Source organism: Podarcis muralis, chromosome 7 (genome assembly GCF_964188315.1).
Source record: "Podarcis muralis chromosome 7, rPodMur119.hap1.1, whole genome shotgun sequence".
Lineage (NCBI taxonomy): Eukaryota > Metazoa > Chordata > Lepidosauria > Squamata > Lacertidae > Podarcis > Podarcis muralis.
Window position 1 is genome coordinate 80022949 of NC_135661.1, and position 14163 is coordinate 80037111.

The 14163-nt window shown below is 47.6% G+C and overlaps 1 protein-coding gene across 2 annotated transcripts; it reads right to left on the reverse strand.

The window, feature by feature from the left end:
- Positions 1–3220: 3220 nt before the first annotated feature.
- Positions 3221–14076, reverse strand: LOC114603404 (urokinase plasminogen activator surface receptor-like). 2 transcript variants are annotated; one of them, XM_077932172.1, is made up of 8 exons: positions 13865–14076; positions 11997–12110; positions 11267–11302; positions 10822–10968; positions 7933–8070; positions 6583–6759; positions 5135–5266; positions 3221–4642 (listed from the first exon to the last, which is right to left on the reverse strand). In XM_077932172.1, the coding sequence occupies exons 1-8, from the start codon at positions 13944–13946 to the stop codon at positions 4440–4442; spliced, it is 1029 nt and encodes a 342-aa protein (XP_077788298.1). In that variant the 5' UTR covers positions 13947–14076; the 3' UTR covers positions 3221–4439. The 2 variants fall into 2 exon arrangements, with proteins under 2 accessions (XP_077788298.1, XP_077788299.1); XM_077932173.1 differs by lacking the exon at positions 3221–4642 and adding an exon at positions 4671–5055.
- Between the last annotated feature and the right edge of the window lie 87 nt (positions 14077–14163).

A 14163-nucleotide genomic window follows, 5' to 3' on the forward strand; every position in this document is an offset into this window, starting at 1 on the left:
ACATTCTGACCAGGTTAAAAAAAGCACTCAAGCAGGGTGTGAATTAAACCAGTGAGGGATGTGGCCTGGGGAAAGACCAGGGCTGGATTAATGATCAAGCAAAATAAGCCTGTGCTTAGGGCATCAAGGGAAGGGGAGGCACTACAGAAATTTTCCATTGCCAGATTTTTAACATCAATGGTCACAAATTGTTCATTTTCTCAGTTGAAGTATATTTAAAGAAAATACTAACAGAATAACTATGCAGCAAGGCAGGCTTGGTGCCTTATCTCTACTCAGTATAGAAGCAGGTGTGTTTTGTAAGATTAGCTTTGAGGATCTGACCAAAGACTTTGCAATTAGAAAAAGTAGGAGAGAAATGGAAGTATACTAAAACAAACATTTTTTTCCATCATGCTGTAGGTTTTGTTTCATTTCAAAAAAATAAAATTTTATTTTAAGGTTTATTATTGTTTTATATTTTGAATTAGATATACATGGAGGCACCAAAATCTTTTGAGTGCTTAGGGACTCTAAAGGTCTTAATCCGGCTCTGGGAGAGACCCAGGCAGAGAGGCCTGGTGGGCTGCATTTGGGGCCAAGGCCTGAAGTTCCCCACTCTGCTCCCTGGTTATGGCTTAGGAGTAGAGTCTGATGTTCTGCGTAATTCTTTGCTGAATCCTGTGACTCCTTAAATATGACCCAAACACACACGCACACTCCCTGCAGCTCGCAACTATTCTTATGCATTGCTCTTCTTATGCATTCAGCAGGATTCCCCTTCCTTAGCCAAAGAAATAAGAAAAAAGTGAAACCTGAATCCTTCCTGTTGTGTAGATGGCAGGCTAGTCCTGTGACAATAGCAAGAAAGAGAGACAGAGTTTTAAAATCTTCGTTCTCCTCTTGTAGCAACTTACCATACCCACCACAAGGGGGCAGAGAAGTTCCATCAGAGTAGCCCATGTCCAGGAGCCTTAAGCAACAAATTTCAAAGGGGATATATGATGCAAATCAGAATCACAGAGCTGGGAAAGAGGAAGCCTCAAAGGTCATCCAGACCAACCCTCTTCTGGTGCAGGAAATCTACTACATAATTCTTGCTAGGTGGCCATCCACCTTAAAGACGTCTAATAAAGGAGAATCCACCATAGAGTTGTCACCCGTCCCATATAACACAGGATTGTCCCGTATTTCAATGTAAAATGCCATGTCCTGTATTGATTCAATACAGGAAGCAGTTTGTCCTGTATTTCCTCTCTCTCTCTCTCCTTCTCCCCCATACCCTCCAACGCTTTAAAGCCAAAATCCGGGATGCCATCTTGCCGTTTTTTGTGGCGAGAGCATGCCGGCCATTTTGGTTGCCATGATCATGCGCAATTTCGTTCCCCCCAAAAGTGCTTTTTCACGTACGGTGCCCACAAATAAGTGTTTTGGGGGCATTGCGTGAAATTGCAACCCCGAGAAAAAAGCCTTTTTTCGGGGGGGCGAAATGCACCGCAAAATCACGTGAGATCATGGCAACCAAAATGACCACCATGCGCTCATGATTAAAATGTGGGATGTCCTGGTCTGGGACACTTGTGGGGTGTACAATCCCCCACCCAGTCCTGTCCTGTATTTTGGCAGACCAAAAAAAAGTAAAGGTACCCCTGACCGTTAGGTCCAGTCACGGATGACTCTGGGGTTGCAGCACTCATCTCGCTCTATAGGCCAAGGGAGCTGGTGTTTGTTTGCAGACAGCTTCCGGGTCATGTGGCCAGCATGACTAAGCCGCTTCTGGTGAACCAGAGCAGCGCACGGAAACGCCATTTACCTTCCCGCCGGAGTGGTACCTATTTATCTACTTGACTTTGACGTGCTTTCAAACTGCTAGGTGGGCAGGAGCTGGGACTGAGCAATGGGGGCCAACACTGTCGCGGGGATTCGAACCACTGACCTTCTGATTGGCAAGCCCTAGGCTCTGTGGTTTAGACCACAGCGCCACCTGGCAACTCTAATCCACCACCTTCTTAGGGAAACTGGTTCCAGTGTCACATAATACTGTCACAATTTTCTTCCTAATGTTGAGTCAAAATTCCCTTGTCATTTTGTGGCAGTGGCCCAGAGGGCCACAATAAATGTGATAATGTGTATCCCTGTGAATCCTTGAGTGTGCTTCTAATAGAGAAGTTATGGTAGCCTGTTACTTTATGAAACTGGTGGTTTTGCAAGTTGCAGTCCCACTGGGGCAGAAATACAGCTAATATGTGAATCAGAAAGATACAGCTCAAAACTGGAACATAAGTTGCCACATGGCGCAAATGGCTACACGTCACACAGGTTCCCAACATGCACACTAAGGCAATGTAACAGAACACGGTGGGAATCAGAACTTATTCAGCAGAAATTGCCAGTGCTTATTGTGCATGCGTATTAAATATGAAATGAGGTAATGATGTATATGATTGGTGAAAATTGAAATGCTTTGTTTGAAATTTTATAAATACCACTGCCTGGACCACCGGGCAAGATTGCAGTTTTGCGGAACGATCCGACTGTAACCTATTGCTTTGCAATAAACAACGTTGGACTCCTAACTCCTCACGTTTCTGGGTTTTATTGGCATAAACTCAGGAGATATGCTATTTTTGGCTTACAACAGTTTGAAGTGAAACTGTGAAGCTATCAGATTCTAAAGGCTTCACCAGCCCGGTTTGCCCAAAAGTGAAGTCCAGTACCCAGGTGGAGGGTTTCCCCTATTAATCCCCTATTATTAATCCCAAGACCTCTTCACTGCTGCTGCTATGGGCAGCCTCCACTGCTACTCGATCCGTCCCTGCTGCTCTCAGGTGTGCAATGGAATCCTGCTGCACAGGTGAAATATTGCAGCAGCAGTGGCATGGAACAATGCCCGCAACCCCGAAGCAGTGAGTGAAATAACACCCACGACAACAGCCAGGCGCAGGAGGCTGCAAAAGCATGCTGCTTGGTGATACAAGGTCGCCTCCAGACTGTTGGTATTCTGTGGGAGGCATTCCAGACAGGACATTTAGGTTTGTGCGAGTATTAAAACACTGCTGTCCTCGGGCAGCGAGATCCAATTAAAAATGAAAACAGACTTTCTGTGGTTAGGAATATGACGGGAAAAGCAAACTTCAAGCGTGGGATGAGGAAAAGATGAATGAGAAGACACATAGCCAAGCAAGTCAGGATAGATTGCTGTTTGTTGTCTAACCTCCCCACGAGCAAATCAGAACAAATGTTCAATGAAGACGCCCTAGTTTACTGCGCAGTTGCTGCATTTCCAGGGCCGGGTTTTTAATGGATTTCACACTACCTTGTCCAAAATACATACCCTGTACTTTGTAATAAAACACTACTGTGTGATGTGTTACTTCTCAAATGAGCTTCACGCCGACTGGAGTCCTTAAGCTGGTCCTTATTCATCTCCAGCCAAGGTGGGACCACCTTTGCATAGTGTAAAGACAAACTTTGCCCTGTCAATACCCCCAGGTGTGTACAGAAACAGAAACAAATCTGACATTAATGAAGCTATGCTGATGTGAACAATGCCTGGCAGGAGGGAACAGCTGAGTACACTGCGGGGGACAATTCCACCACACTCTAAGGCGCTAATGTGAACACACTCATCAGGAGTGCCAACTTGGCCCCGTGACTGTGGGTGCCTGGGGCTGCGGATGCCATGCAGCGTGCATGGCCCTGGCACAGAAATTTGTGGGTGCCCAGCCCCTTCATGGGGAATTTTGTGAGTGCTCAGGCACACAGATCCCCAGAGTGTATGACACCCATAGTCTAACTTCTGCATTAAGCTTTGCGTAAGCAAATCAGGATAGATCCTCAATAACCACTCCACTCTTCTTAGGCTTTGGTGCAGCAGGCGAGAGATGGAGGTGACTGCTTAAAGGTCTTCCATGGACAGTAGCCATGCCAAGTCACTGTTGTTTGTGTCTACCACCACACCTGGAATGACGAAAACAGTTCTCTAGTTTCAACCAGGGCAGCGAGAGAGAAGGAAGCCAGGGCTTCTGAGGGTGTCAGACGAGAAGCAGTTGCGAGGGCGTGTGGTCGCTTTGGGGAAGACTGGCATTATTTCAGGACTGGTGCTACGAGTCTGGGTGTCTCTGCCAGCCTATTGCCGCCATCCTGGCATCGTTTGTAAACAGATCTCTCTTCCCTCGCAAGGAAACTGACCCTTCCCTGAAAGTTCCAGTCTGGGAAGTAGGAAACAGAAGTCACAGAGGGTGCCGTGGAATCCAGCCTTGCATGCAACACTGCCACATTCTTGGACCAGATGCTGCAATGCGCAGGCACCCGCGATGCACGGCAGACCAGAGCAACGTTGCAGGTGACAAATATGCCGCATTGGCTGCAAGAATGCAACTGCGCATGCAGTGCTGGTCAAGTGCTTCCTGCCCTTCTCCTGGCCCTTCCGGTGTAGTCCACGCATCCTTTGGTGTCCGTCAGAGCAGCCGCATCATCATCATCAGGAGAGCGGGCAGCAGCAAGTGCAGCAGCATAGCCCCAGAGGTCAGCTCCATGCTGCGGTTGCAGAGGGAGCCAGAGCAGCATCGGATGGAGGCATTGCGGCTCAGGCCCAGCAGCTGTGGCTTCTCCCAGCAGAGCTTCTCCAAGCTGCAGCCACGCAGCAATGTCTGGCCTTCCTCTAGAAACAAACACAGGTGAGACGTCCAGTATAGAGGCACAGGAGGGACTGGCAGATCAATGCTTACAAGTAGGGGAGAAAATCATGTAATAGCAGTAGTAGTAGTAGTAGTAGTATTTTTTGTAGCTGCTATTTTATTGTATTATGAAAAACTTTAATAAAAATCTCATAAAGGAAACCTGCACTGATTGTTGCAGTGCATCCCAGATTATTATTACAGTGGTACCTTGGGTTAAGTACTTAATTTGTTCTGGAGGTCCGTTCTTAACCTGAAACTGTTCTTAACCTGAAGCACCACTTTAGCTAATGGGGCCTCCTGCTGCCGCCGCACTGCCGGAGCACGATTTCTGTTCTCATCCTGAAGCAAAGTTCTTAACCCGAGGTACTATTTCTGGGTTAGTGGAGTCTGTAACCTGAAACGTATAAAGTCTCTAATGGCATCACCTCAATTCCACCCGCTTCCTAGTACCTACACACACACACAAAGCTCACCTGTGACATTCACACACATGTTCTGGTCCCCGACACACTTGACATGAGTCCAGTTCCCTGTGGCACATTCCCCTTGTCCTGAGTCACAGCAGCTGGCGCATTCCAGGCCATTTTCAGGCTTCCGTTTGACTCCTGGGAAACAAAGAGGAAACTGGGCTTTGACTTAGAGCAGGGGAATTCATTGACCATTCAGATGTTAAAGGTAAAGGTAAAGGTACCCCTGCCCGTACAGGCCACTCTTGACAGACTCTAGGGTTGTGCGCCCATCTCACTCAAGAGGCCGGGGGCCAGCGCTGTCCGGAGACACTTCCGGGTCACGTGGCCAGCGTGAAATCGCTGCTCTGGTGAGCCAGAGCCGCACACGGAAACGCCGTTTACCTTCCCGCTAGTAAGCGGTCCCTATTTATCTACTTGCACCCAGAAGTGCTTTCGAACTGCTAGGTTGGCAGGCGCTGGGACCGAGCAACGGGAGCGCACCCCGCCACGGGGATTCGAACTGCCGACCTTTCGATCGGCAAGCCCTAGGCGCTGAGGCTTTTACCCACAGCGCCACCAGCGTCCCAATTCAGATGTTGTTGGACTACAATTCCCATCATCCCACGCTGGTGGGGGTTGGTAGGAGTCCAACAATATCTAGAGGTTCCTGTGTCCTTAAGTTCCTTCCAAGTTACGGGTCCTCTGTGCCTGAGGACCACCCCACCAAACCTAGGGCTGAGCACCACCACCAGTCCATCCTAGAAGCTAATTTCAGGACAGCAGGGCCAGTCTGCATGGATGCAAAGGGCAAGCATCCTGTTCTAGTCCATACCTCACTGTGCCGGTTTGCTGTCACTATCCTGTTAAGTATAATTGATTTAATTCACACTGAAATGGCTGTGTGTATTGGTGAAAAAGTTTAAGTGGAAGATTCCATTGAAGTATGCTAAGCTAAATTAAGAGCAAAAAGGGCTCTCTGCTGCCTTGATGAGTGGATTATTAACCACTGTTGTTTTCTGCTAGCTAACATGTGAGTGTTTAACCTAAGATCACGCTAGAAGTGTTGAATTGCAAATTCGCCATCTTGGAAGGGTGGTGGCTGAAGTATTTTGCTCTCAGACTCTGTGAGAGTAAGGGTGCAAATGAAGCTTTCCAGGTAAGCAGCCTCCAGCAAGCTGCAGGCTTCGGTGAGAGACAGACCTCTGCTTCTAGGTCTGTTGAAATTATGTCATATTTTGGAAGAGGCTGAGCCTATGCCTTGGACAGACATACGCCTTATGGAACTGTTTGGGTGTACATTTTGCTGTTTCTGTTCTGTTTAGAAGAAAGTTCTGCAAGGAAAGGTTTGAATAATATCTAATGGGTCTGGACAATGCTTCATTTTCAAAAGGGGCTGGTTTTTATGTATCCAGTTGCTTCAAGCTGCAGACTATTAATATCTGCAATATATCCAGCAAAGGCACAAATGTTACCTTGCTCTGAAAAGTGGCTGCAGATGCTCTTCTGTCCCGGCCGGCCATCATTACACAGCGGGGTGGAGCAGCAGCTGATGTCCAGCCTTCCCGAGAGCTCTGGGAGTACGTACTGGCGGCGGCACAGTGTCTCAAGGCCGCACGTCCGGTAGGTCATTTTCCAGGCACCGTCGGTCACTGGGAAACAACATTCATTTATAAGAATAGCACATTGCAGCCTGCAAACATCTTAGAACAGGGGGGTCTCAGAACTGGCTATGGCTTCATTACCTGCCTGCTGCAAGCCAATGTACAAATTTCAGCTTTCCTTTAGCCTTTTGGCCTGCCTTCTTCAACCAAGTGACTTCCAAATGCTTTGGACTACATACAACTCCCAAGAGCCCCAGTCTGCTGGGAGTTATAGTCCAAAAAAAATTCAGGAGGACACCAGGTTGACAAAGGCCATTGTGTGTGGTTTGTTTCTTCTTTTTTTGCCCATCATCTCCCCCAGTTCTCATTTCCCCTCCTCCCTCCAGCCTTTGCCTCTTCCCCTCTTTCCTCTGAACCACTCATTCTTCCATCCCTCTATTATTAGGCACTGCTGCTTCCTCCTCAGTCCACTGCCTCTTCATTTCCTAGGGCCCAGCTGCTTCTACCTTTGCTTCCCAAACACCTTCCTCACCTGCCTAGCTCTTAAGTTCAGAGGAGCTCTGCTAGTGGAAACCAGAGACCTGTCTGCCAGCCACATCCCTTCTGTGACAGCATAGCAGCATAGCCAATTGCCATCCCTAGGCCCTTGCTCCTGAGTGTCACCCATTTTGCTTCTGCAAGATGTGTATTTTGTGGTGCACACAATAGTTCCTCCGAGTTACAAATGTGCCCCCATCACCAGGTACCAAAAGGTTGTGGGACTCCGGTTTGTATATTCATGATCCTCTCTCACTATGACAAATTCTCCCCACATCCTCAAAGTGCATCCCTTAACCCCTGCTGGTCTAGCACTATTGCTAATTAATTCCTTCCCAGCAAATGCAACATCCTTTTTGAGGAAGGGGCTTAATTCCTTAACACTATATCAAAACTTTGAAAGTCTACACACACAAACATACACCCATGTTTACTATATAGCAGGTGGGCTGCACACGTTTGCCAACTGAGCACCTTGGATTGTGCAAAGATCTACAAGGTGCAGGGAGTAAACAGGATTTGACCAACTTGGTGCACTTTCAATATGTATTGCAAGCAGGGCTTCCTTCTTCCCAAACCGCTTTCACATTCCTTTTTTTCTCCCCGCCCCCAACAGCCTCCCATTCACACTCTGTCCTTTCAATAGCCTCTGATATGCATATTCCGAAAGAGGCCCCAGTTTACCAGTAAAATCCATGCACTGGTTCATGTCCCCCAAACACTTGATCCGGGTGGCATTCCCTGGAGCACACTCTCCAGTGCCTCGATCGAAGCAGCTGTAACACTCCATGCCATTGGGCACCTGGGGAGAACTGGCCGGAACTGAAAAGGCAGAAGGGGGCGACAGTTTACTGTGTGATTTGCATTGCATTGCATTGCATTGCATTGCATTGCATTGCATTGCATTGCATTTGTAATCCCAGGTCAGATACCAACATACAATGCAACTCAGTTTTCAATATCTTTAAGTAAAACACCCAATCAAAATGAAAGCATCATCATCATCATCATCATCATCATCATCATCAATTTATTATTTATACCCCGCCCATCTGGCTGGGTTTCCCCAGCCCCTCTGGGCGGCTCCCGACAGAATATTAAAAACACGATAATACATCAAACATTAAAAACTTCCCTAAACAGCTGATTGCTTTTAATGTACGTATTTTTTAGCGAGGGCAAAGGAAGCAAGTTGTTGCACATCGTACAAACGAAACTTACTTGAGAAATAAATCATGTTCCAGTCCTAGTAGGGTTTCTCTCTCATGAAACCACTGTGAATAAGCCAACAGTAGCCAATTAACTCTGTACATCAGGAAATAAATTTGTAGCTAGATAAAACTCAAATCTGTGCCCTGGACTAAGTAGGCCCCACTTTTGCTGGTGTGTCATGTCTTTTTAAAAAAATCTCATTTTCCTTCAATAGCCATGATTTCATCACCTCTAAGCTAATGCTTTGGGTCTCTTTCTGCATGATATTCTGTCTCCTAGCACTTATAAGTGAAAACAGAATGCTTTAAACAAATTTCCCTCCTCTCTATTATTCAATTTTCCTCACTTTCTCAGATCCAAGCACTACTGCATCAGTCTAGAGGTCAATAACAACAGTGAATCTCATTGAGGAGAATGCAAGATGTTTCAACTCTAGATGTTTGGGGCTACACATCCAGATGTTTCAGGTTACGACCCCAGATGTTGTGACTCAATATTTGACTCTCACGTGGAGGAGGCACACGAAGAAGGGCCTTGAGTGGTGAGTGCAGAGTCTGGGTTGGTTAATAATAATAATAATAATAATAATAATAATAATAATAATAATAATAATTTATTATTTATACCCCGCCCATCTGGCTGGGTTTCCCCAGCCACTCTGGGCGGCTTCCAAAAGAATATTAAAATACTGTGATACATCAAACATTAAAAGCTTCCCTAAACAGGGCTGCCTTCAGATGTCTTCTAAAAGTCTGGTAGTTGTTGTTCTCTTTGACATCTGGTGGGAGGGCGTTCCACAGGGAGGGCGCCACTACCGAGAAGGCCCTCTGCCTGGTTCCCTGTAACTTGGCTTCTCGCAGTGAGGGAACTGCCAGAAGGCCCTCGGTGCTGGACCTCAGTGTCCGGGTAGAACGATGGAGGTGGAGACGCTCCTTCAGGTATACTGGACCGAGGCCGTTTAGGGCTTTAAAGGTCAGCACCAACACTTTGAATTGTGCTCGGAAACGTACTGGGAGCCAATGTAGGTCTTTCAAGACCGGTGTTATATGGTCTCGGCGGCCGTTCCCAGTCACCAGTCTGGCTGCTGCATTCTGGATTAGTTGTAGTTTCCGGGTCACCTTCAAAGGTAGCCCCACGTAGAGCGCATTGCAGTAGTCCAAGCGGGAGATAACCAGAGCATGCACCACTCTGGCGAGGTAGTCCGCGGGCAGATAGGGTCTCAGCCTACGTACCAGATGGAGCTGGTACACAGCTGCCCTGGACACGGATTTAACCTGTGCCTCCATGGACAGCTGTGAGTCCAAAATGACTCCCAGGCTGCGCACCTGGTCCTTCAGGGGCACGGTTACCCCATTCAGGACCAGGGAATCCTCCACACCTGCCCGCCTCCTGTCCCCCAGAAACAGTACTTCTGTCTTGTCAGGATTCAATCTCAATCTGTTTGCCGCCATCCATCCTCCAACCGCCTCCAGACACTCACACAGGACCGTCACCGCCTTCACTGGTTCTGATTTGAAAGAAAGGTAGAGCTGGGTATCATCTGCATACTGATGAACACCCAGCCCAAACCCCCTGATGATCTCTCCCAGCGGCTGCATGTAGATGTTGAAAAGCATAGGGGAGAGGACAGAACCCTGAGGCACCCCACAAGTGAGAGCCCAGGGGTCTGAACACTCATCCCCCACCACCACTTTCTGAACACGGCCCAGGAGGAAGGAGCGGAACCACTGTATGACAGTACCCCCAGCTCCCAGCCCCTCAAGACGGTCCAGAAGGATGTTATGGTCGATGGTATCAAATGCCGCTGAGAGATCCAGCAGAACTAGGAAACAGCTCTCACCTTTGTCCCTAGCCCGCCGGAGATCATCAACCAGTGCGACCAAGGCAGTTTCAGTCCCATGATGAGGCCTGAATCCCGATTGGAAGGGATCCAAATGGTCCGCTTCTTCCAGGCGTGCCTGGAGTTGTTCAGCAACCACTCGCTCAATCACCTTGCCCAAGAATGGAAGATTTGAGACTGGGCGATAGTTGGCCATCGTGGCCGCATCTAAAGATGGTTTTTTAAGAAGCGGTTTAATAACCGCCTCTTTCAACGGGTCTGGGAAGGTTCCCTCACGGAGGGAAGCATTCACCACCCCACGAAGCCCATCGCCCAGCCCTTCCCGGCTAGCTTTTATAAGCCAGGATGGGCAAGGATCCAGGAGACAGGTGGTTGGTTTCACTCGTCCAAGCAGCCTGTCCACATCCACATTCTCACATTATATGGTGAGAAGCAGTCCTCCAGGTATTGCGGTCCTGAGTTCGGGACCTGCTATCCCCCACATGAAAACTCTCCAAAGGGTTTTGCTTCTCCCCACTCACCGCCTGTGAAACGGATGTTGCAGAGGTCTGAGTCACAGTAGTAAGTATTGTGCACCTCTCGGTCATCTTCAGAGTACACATTGGCTGTGCGGTTGGACACGCCCTCCCCAGAGCAGCCTTTCATGACGTATTCGGCTATTTCCAGGTCTGGGGACATAAAATGCAGGGAATTGGAAATACAGAGAGAAACAGCCAGATCGGTGCATTTAGAGCCAATAGCCCTAGAGGAAATAAGGCACCGTAGCCTGAAAGTTCTTGAAGCATCTGCTCCTCACCATGTCAGGGTGTTTACTTAGGTATCCCATCCGCACGATAACATGTGAAGCACTATGATACCACTTTAAACAGTCATGTAAACATCCTGGCAGGAAAGGGCAGCACTCAGGTTTAAGCCTCGGTGTGTTTCATTAAGTAAACAAGCAAGAAAGCAAACAGTGTGACTCACCTGGCAGCATAAAAACTCCAGCGTAGTTGTTTGTATCTGAAAGACAATTGTGAGGCAGATGATCACTAAAGTGGTCTGGGGCTCAAATGAGGCAGTGTTACTTCTTTCGTTTGTTCTACCAGAACGTTTCACACCAGGTGTGCCAACTCTAGGGGGCCAAAGGCACCTTGGCCCCCTCAAAATTTGCTTTAAGGGGGCCGAACCCCCTCAGTCTTTAGATGCTCCTGCATGCGTCACATGCGTGGCACACAATGTGTGTCACAGGTACAGTTGTCGGCTCCTCCAGAACACTCGGCCTCCTGCGTCAAGCGTGCCTTGCACATGCGTCATAACACATGTGCAACATGTGTGACATCACACGTACACCTCATGTGCCACCGCCCCCCCCAATCTCGGGGGCAACCCAACGTCTTCACCAGAGATGGAGAACCTGTGTCCCTCCATAACTTCCTAGACTCCAACTCCCATCAGTCCCAGACACCATGGCCAATGGCCAGGCATGATGGGGCCTGTAGGTCATATTCGCACCATACAGTTTAAGCACTGTTATACCACTTACGCTGCCCTCCCCCAAGGAATTCTGGGAGCTGTAGTTTGTCAAGGGTGCTAAGAGCTGTTAGGAAGACCTAGAGCTGCAATTTTTAGAGTGGTTTAACAGTCAATCCCTCTTCACAGAGGACTCTGAGAACTCTAGGTCTCGGAGGAGAAACGTGCTTTTTTGTTCTCTTACAGAAGAGCTTGATGGTGGATGAGAAGCAGGAGCGATCTCTGGGCGTACAGAGCTGCTCGGACTGGACGCATTCATGGAACATCCCCACACACTGATAGCACCGCAGGCTGTTGGCTGAAAGGGTAAAAACAATAGATTAGCCAAACAACCATGAACACTGATGGTAGAAAAGGTGGGGTTCTGCCACTACTAAGGATGTGACCCCAAGACCTCCATGTTATTTCCTCTCTGGAGCGGGAGAAGCAGTTGCTGGTTGCTTTCAAACTGCTGTAGATTTATAATTGCTTTCTATATTCCAGTGTTTTAAGAGAGTTCAGCGCTAAATGACTCGGCAGGCAGACTAAGCTTGTGCTTAGGGCTAACAAAAACGATATGGGAGGCGGGGTTACATTTGACAATTTTTTATATAAAAAAAGCATTAAAAGTAGCCATGATAGGGAAGAAATCAGAACTTTGTTAGACTTCCTCACACTCTTTCCTCATTTTTTATTACTTCTACCCAAATTAACCAAGGGGCGTCCTACTAATGTTTATTGAAATAACGATCCTATCATGTTCTGCAATAAATCTATTTTTTTTTGTATTTTAAAGCTTTGTTTTATGGTTTACTGTTGTTTTTATTTCGAATTTACATTGTAGGAGTGACCTATGGGGGTTGTGGCCAATGCTAGTTCAACTCAGAGGGCTTATCCACACTTGTCTCGTGCCTGGAAAGCATGAGTCTAAGCAGTTTTCCCCTTCCCCCACTCCTTTCCCAGGGAAAACCCACTCTCTAGTGCTAAATCGGAGCAAATGTCAGTCTGGAGAAAATCCATTGACATTTGCTTCTATTATGCACTAAAGAGCGGTTCCCCTCGAGGGAAAGCTGCAGAACAAGAAGAATTGTGGGTCAGCCCAGAGTAAACTCACTGAAATTAATCCGCATGACTAACTTAGGTAGAATTTGGCAGGAAGGAGGTGGGGCCAAAACTAAAATTGATTGGCTTTACCGGCCATTGGCTCTGACTCCCCCTTACTAATTGCCTCACCCCGAAACTTTTGCAGGAGCCAATAGTAATGAACGTGGGATTGCATATGCCCACCGTGATACCACAGCGAGCGCAAATCATCTGTTTGTTCATTTTTACAACATTTATATACCTTTTGATTGTAAGCAGAACCATTACGCGGTTTGCAAATAATGAAACAAACATTAAAATTATCAATAAAAGTTAAAAAAAAGAGGTGATTGGAAAATTCAAAATGTAATTCAAATCAACAGTTGAGCTTTAAAATAGCTTAAAACACACATCAACGTCTGCATGCCTGGATAGACACTTGCCGGAACAAAAATGTTTTTAGCAAGCACCGAAAATAGTAAAACAAAGGAGCTGCCTGGTGGTGCACAGGTTTTTCCTTCCATCCGTTCACCTGTAGAACAGGGTGGAGGAGATCAAAATCCCCACGCAACCTTCCTCCACCCCCAGTACAAGATACAGGAGGGAGACAATGGCAACGGCATTATTTTTCATTGCTTGCACTGGTCCTGGGCGGGTTGGGTTGCCTGGCAGATCAGCCAAAGAGGATCGGCTATGGAGGCAGAATATCCTGGTTTCAATTATTTGGCTTCTCCAGGTAGGGCTAGGAATGTCCCTCTGCCAGAAACCTTGAAGAGGCTTTGGTGCTAATCAGTGTAGGCAATCCTGAGATAGATGGACCATTTGTCTGACTCAGTATAAAAACTCTTTCTGTGTTCCTGCAAGAAATATTCTGTGGGAGAGGGGGGAGGAAAAGAATAGAAGCCTTCCCCCCCCCCTCAAGCCCTGCTTTGCTCTGCCTTATTCCACAGCAAAAATCCACCATTAAGCAACTTAATGAATAGATCTTACCTGGAGCCAACATGGAGAAGAAGACCGTAGCTATCGCCAGCACAGCTTGGCTCCCGTGCCGGGACATCTCCCGTTCTCCCATCCTCTTCGTGGGTTAGGCAAGTGGCTGTTTTCCCTTTCCAGTGAAAAGTGTGTTTGCAACAGTTGCGTCTGGCTAGGTTTAACCGGAAGATGCGTCCTGTAACCTAAAGCCAGCTGGAGGTTTCTGGGAACTCCTGCAACCCACTCTCCAAAAGCCAAAGAGGCTGGGTTTGGCAGAAGACAAGGTGCAAGATACAGTATGTTTCTCTTGGGAAATT

Excerpts from the sequence above, each read along its gene's own strand:
- LOC114603404 (XM_077932172.1), bottom strand. The coding sequence starts at position 13,946 with ATGGGAGAACGGGAGATGTCCCGGCACGGGAGCCAAGCTGTGCTGGCG. Across the intron at positions 12,111-13,864 it reads CTTCTCCATGTTGGCTCCAG|CCAACAGCCTGCGGTGCTAT; the intron begins GTAAGATCTATT and ends TTACCCTTTCAG. Across the intron at positions 4,643-5,134 it reads CATGTGTGTGAATGTCACAG|AGGAAGGCCAGACATTGCTG; the intron begins GTGAGCTTTGTG and ends GTTTGTTTCTAG.